At 42.0% G+C, this 6,000-nt stretch overlaps 1 protein-coding gene across 6 annotated transcripts in view; it reads left to right on the forward strand.

The window, feature by feature from the left end:
• Window positions 1-6,000, forward strand: part of LOC110292222 (nuclear autoantigen Sp-100-like) — a 60,638-nt gene that overhangs the window by 36,342 nt on the left and 18,296 nt on the right. For 5 of the 6 annotated variants that reach the window (XM_021159609.2, XM_029474812.1, XM_029474823.1 and 2 more), the window contains one exon: window positions 5,114-5,188. The exons of the other annotated variant lie outside the window; for it this stretch is intronic. In XM_021159609.2, coding sequence (XP_021015268.1) covers window positions 5,114-5,188 — 75 coding nt within the window. The remainder of the gene's footprint in view (window positions 1-5,113; window positions 5,189-6,000) is intronic. 6 annotated transcript variants of the gene reach the window in all.

Raw genomic sequence — 6,000 nt, forward strand, 5'->3', positions numbered from 1 at the left:
TCATATAAACTAGTTAATGTGTTAAAAGGTGATAACGATCTATAAGCGGGAGGTGGTATAAACAGGAAAGAGGAGAGAAAAGAAGAAACAAGGGAGGCAAGATGAAAGGGCCGCAAAAGCATCTGGGTACAAAGGTGTGGCAGACAGCTGCCCTGGGGTTTCACTATACAGTTCTGAGGCAGCAGAGTAGCCTTGTGCCTCACCCCGATTAATTACCATAAGCTTCACGTGGGTATTTCATCCACCCTGGGCTTCAGTCACCAGTCACAACCTAGCTGTCCTTAAAAACTTAAGTCTGTTTTGTAAACACAGTGCTTGGGGCCTCTGTCCAAGGTCCTGATGTTTTTAGCCTTCTTCACTTTGATGTCTCCCACAATGACAGAGTCAGTGTTTCCAAAACCCAGCCCATCATCTGGGTCACCACTGTTTCTAGATCTAATTAACTGAATCTGTGCGTTTGAGATGGTCACAATCATTTAGGAGTGGCAGGTATGAAGTGAAGAACCACAAAAGGGAAATGTATCTCAGAGGTAGAGCCATCCTTTGATGTAGACGTGTTGAATGTCACTAATGTTTGGGAGTCTTTGGAGGGGGCAAAATAAAAATTCCTTGCAAATCGCAATTAGAAGCAGAACTAGAAGTGGCATGTGTTTGTGTCCCATGCGAGTCCCAAAAGGTATGCTGAAAGGCTAGATTGGAAACTGACAAGCATCTAACAGGGTGGACGAGTCTGCCTCAGGGTCTTAGAATAAAGGTGGCTTATAAATAACAGGCACTGTGGCACGTGACCGTGGTTCAAAAAGAAAATCAGACTAGCTTAGCAGGAAGTGAGGGGACAGTCTCCCAGCTACAGGATGTTAGAAACCTGAAACCAACCCCCACTTCCTGCTGCAGTCAGTTGTGAGCACTTTGTATCGAGGACCAGGTCCCGTGAATTCAGATCCCAAGACCAGTGTAAAAAGCTGAAAACCATGGTGCACACTTGCAACCCTAGGGATGGGGAAGCAGAAACAGCAAGCCCCTGTGAGCCTGCTCACCAGCTAGTCAGTGCAATTGCAAGCTCCAGGCTCAGTTGAGAGACCTTGTGGCATAAAATAAATAATATGAAGAGCAAGAGTGGAGGATACCTGAGACAGACACATACACGCATGTACATGCACACACACATTCACACATACAATGCCCCCAGGCTTTCCCAGCAGTAATGCAAATTGCTGTAATACTTGTGACTTTTCTTTATACTTTACAGTTCTCTGACCACTATCTTTACTATACCTTAAATAGAGCAAAAGGAATGTTTTAAAAAATTGTAATTTAGTTTTTTTTCAAAATATTATATTTTCATCAGATTTATTCTGCTTTTAAGTGTTCCTTCTAGACTGGTATGTGTCTTTCAAGAATATATCAATATATATTAACATAGCATGTAATGACATTATTTGCATAAATTAGATAAATCTATATGTTTTCCTTTTCTTGCTTTGTAAAAAAAAGATCACAGCTGGTCAGGGGACACAGTCTACATTTTTACACACTATTTGTTTTAACCTAATAATGCTGACTTGTATACTTTTAAATGTGCACTAATTTGTCATACATAACAGGTTTCTTTATGATCTTTTCCTGTATTAATGTACTTTGATCCTATTTGCCCTTAACGGAACCGCCTTAAACCCTGCTTGAGGATCCTGTTAGCATCCGTTGCTTTCATTTTGGCATAGCAGTCATTTCTCACTGCCTGTTGTGTGTTCCTCTCTCCCTGCTCCTCTCTCTCTGCTGCCTTGCAGCCGCTCTTCCACGCTGTTAACTCCCGAGCACATGTATCTCTAGGATTTCTGTCTCACTCCTTGGCTTTCTGGTAAGTTATTAATAGAATTTATTGCCATTTCCCCCACAGTGGTCCCTAGGTCTCATATTGAAGTTGTAGCCATTTCCACCTGAAGATTTAAAAAAAAAAAAGGGATTAAAAAATGTTCTATATTTGATTTTAGAGTGCTTGCAAGAAACCTGACCATTTTTTAATGTTTACATCCCTAGTCCCCATGGGATTTGGCTCTTTGTATAAATAGGATACAAGACTCAAAAAATCATCTAGGTGTGATGGGGCACACCTTTAATCCCAGAACTTGGGAGTCAGAGTCAAGTGGATCTCTGAGTTCAAAGCCAGCCTGGTCTATGGAGTGACTTCCAGGACAACCAGGGCTACACAGAGAAACCCTGTCTTAAAAACAAATCAATAACAAAAGAGTCTGTAAAACCATCCCCTATGCTACGGCGCAGTGCTGGAGACGCTGCCTGTCTCCCCGTCCATGTCTTGGTCCCCACCCCTCGCACCTTTGGCACCTGAGGGAGCGACACAAATGGACAGAGTGGAGGGCTCATAGCTACAACCACCGAGATGACTTGCTGGAACTGGATTTTAGAATAAATTCAAGAATATTTCCCCCTACCCATTAGTCCATTGGAATCTCTGATTAGAATTGCATTCATCTTATTAATTAATTAATTGTATTCATCAGATTGATCCAAGAACTCAGTGTTCTCCCATAAAAAAAAATTTATATAATTTCTACACACTTAAAAACTGTATGTTGAATAACTATGTTTCTGTGAATATTTTTCACTGATGACCAGCATAAATTTACGTGAGACAAGATTCTCAAAATCTTTCCTTGAAGCCCTTGTATTGCCTACCTTCATGACCTCTCGTGAATCACACTACTACTGACTCAGCATAAAATCTTACAAGTGTTTATAGGTTATATCATGGCCAGAAATCATCAAGTAAGGTCATCTGTCAGAAATAGAGGTCTCTTTGGAAATTAGCTTCATGAGAAGTACCATTAATTTCTAATTGCAAGATGCTTGCAATGACAAATATGTCCTGGTGAACAGGGCAAATTGATAAGGTTATGAGTAGGAGAGGCCCCCTACTTCACTAGAGAGCAGGAAGTAACCTCCTCACAGGATTTCTCATTTTAACACCTCATCAGATCGGATCTCTACAGTAAGACTTGTGGTGCAGAGTACTGTCTCCCACAGCATTCATTGGAGACTTGGCTTCTCTCTCTCTCCTTTCTTCCTTCCTTTCTTCTTTCCTCCCCCCCCCTCTTTCTCTCTTTCTTGTTTGTTGGTTTGCTTGCTTTACTTTTTTTTAAGATAGGATTTCTCTGTGTAACAAACAGTCTTACCTGTCCTGGAGCTTGCTTTGTAAATCAGGCTGGTCTTAAACTCACAGAGATCCACCTGTCTCTGCCACTAGAGTGCTGAGATTAAAGGTGTGTGCCACTACCACCCACCTTTTCATTTAATTCTTTTTATATTTATTTTATCAAACATATGAGATAAATTCTCTGAAAACAGATATCAAGTTAGGGTGATGGCGCACATCCCCTCACTCTCAGGAGGCTGAGGCAGGACAGAAGGATGCACCTTATTAAAGGCATTGAGATTTTAAGCTTAAACAGAAACCACATTTGCTTGCTCGTCCTTTCCAAACCTGGTTCTCCTAAAGCTCTGTTCCTGCACAGATGAAGCCAGGGGGAAGCCCAGGAACTATGGTTGGCCCTTAGAGCAGCATTAGAATGGCATTTGATATGAAAAAACTAGCTGGAAACTACAAAAAGCCAGGGGGTGGTGGTGGTGGTACATGGCTTTAGGCAGAGACTAGTGGATCTCTGTGAGTTCAAGGCCAGCCTAGTCTACAAAGCAAGTTCCAAGACAGCCAGGGCTACACAGAGAAACACTGTCTTGAAAAAAGTAAATAAACAAAACAACAACGATGAAAGAAAGAGAGGAGAGAGAGACAGAGACAGAGAGAGACAGAGAGAGACAGAGAGACAGAGACACACATTGAGAGAACAAAAACCCTGGAAACTCCACAGTGGAGATTTGGGGTGAGGTCAGTGTGTTTTTTCTCAGTACCCCCTAAAAGACTCCCCTATTCAGAGATGTAAGTTCCTTCTATTCCTCCGGCCTCCCGAGTTTCCACACTCTTAGCAATGCTATTAGTTAAGACTCAACCTTCCAGCACCCAAGCCTTTGGGGACACTTAAAATCCAAAGCATAACAGGCTCGCAGTGATGCCCCGCACACAGAAAGCACCTAAGTGTTATTTCTCATTATTATTTTTATTTTCAGTGTGTCCCTTGGGAAACAAACAAAAGTGCCTGAAGTTATTTTCTGTATTAATTCTAGAGTGAATGAATTGAATCAATGTCAGGCAAAGGAAATGGCATCTGGGTAAACCCGGGCACCTTAATTTGGGTTACTATTGCTGTGATGAAACACGATAACCAGAAAGAACCTTGGGAGGAAATGTTTTATTTCACTCGCAGTTACATATAACAGTTTGTGCTCAAAAGCGATGAGAACAGGAACTCAGGCAGGGCAGGAACCTGGAGGCAGGAGCTGATACAGAAGCCATGAAGGGTGCTGCTTATGGGCTTGCTCCCCACAACTTGCTCAGCCTGCTTTCTTATAGAACCCAGGACCACCAACCCAGGGATGGCACCACCCACAATGGGCTGAGACCTCCCCCCACCAATCACTATGTAAGAAAATACCTTATTGCCAGGTGGTGATGGTACAAGCTTTTAGTAATAGAGGCAGGAGAATATCTGTGAGTTCAAGGCCACCTGTTCTACAGAGCAAGTTCCAGAACAATCAAGGCTACACAGAGAAACCCTGCCTCAAAAAAGCAAAGATAGACAGAGATAGATGATAGATAGATAGATAGATAGATAGATAGATAGATAGATAGATAGGATGGGTACAGAGAGAGAGCAAGAGAGAGGGAGGGAGAGAGAGAGAGAGAAATAAAAAGACAGAAAAGAAAAAAGAAAAGGAAATATCCTACAGGTTTCTCTACAGGCTGATCTTCTGGGGACATTTTCTCCTCTCCGATGACTCTAGCTTATGTCAAGTTGATATGATGTCAGAATACCAGGTTAAATATCAAAGACTTGTTAATTACAAAGCTATGAGCTATATATTTTTATACTATGTATTAGACTTTTTACAAGTAGTAGCATAGGAAATCTGAAAAGCATTGTTATGTACATTGTAATCTTTTAGAAGCATCTGGTTTTGGTTTTGTTTTCTATTTCCTCAGGGAAAAAGAGAGAGAGACTTGGAAGCTACTTAATACGGAACATCAAAATCCCAATGAAAACAAGCTGGAAAACAGGTTAAAGACAAAAAAAAAAAAAAAAGCATGATACATTTTCAGTACTAAATTTTCATTCTTTATGTTACATAATTCTAATAATAAACCCATTTCCCTGACTGCTTGATGAAGCCATAGTAACCATGGAGAAATAAGCACAATTTAGTCAGTTTCCAAAGTATGTAGAAATAAGCACAATTTAGTCAATGTGGTCAGACAAGGTCCCTACAGCCTCTTCTGAACTTCCAAGGGCAGAAATAGCTGTAAAGCAAAACAGAACAAACACCTCTATGTGACAGGTGATATAGTTTACCCTCCTCTGGACCAAACCCATGTGGTCCCTGTGCAGACATGAGCCTGTTAGTTCTTCCCATCTGCAAAGTGAAGCAACGTCATAGATTGGCTGTCATCAAGGTCAACCCAGCTCTTTGGGTGACTTCCCAGTCTATGACTCTCCCTGAAACTTGGTAAATATTGTGAATATCCCCTTCTCCTGCCTGTGGAGCGTCTTCCATGGCTTCTGGGTATAAAGCAACCGGAGGGAGAGGGAGAACAGATTGTCCTGTCATAGTCTGTCTTAAACCTGAACAGCTGTCTGAGTCAGCCCCACTGCCCCACTTGCAATTGGCAAGTGAGTCTACAGCTTACCCAAGCTTCTCTTCCAGCCAGAGAATTGCTGTGAAGAGGGAAGTTGAGCAAGTGGAGGGAGGAATCTGCCCCACTGAGACCACAGTCTCCCCTCTGGCCCAGATCTGACAAATTACTGAATCATTAGTCTAAAACAATGTATCTCCTCTCCTCCCTCTCCCTCTCCCTCTCCCTCTCCCTCTCCC

The sequence above is a fragment of the Mus caroli genome, chromosome 1, assembly GCF_900094665.2.
Source record: "Mus caroli chromosome 1, CAROLI_EIJ_v1.1, whole genome shotgun sequence".
NCBI lineage: Eukaryota > Metazoa > Chordata > Mammalia > Rodentia > Muridae > Mus > Mus caroli.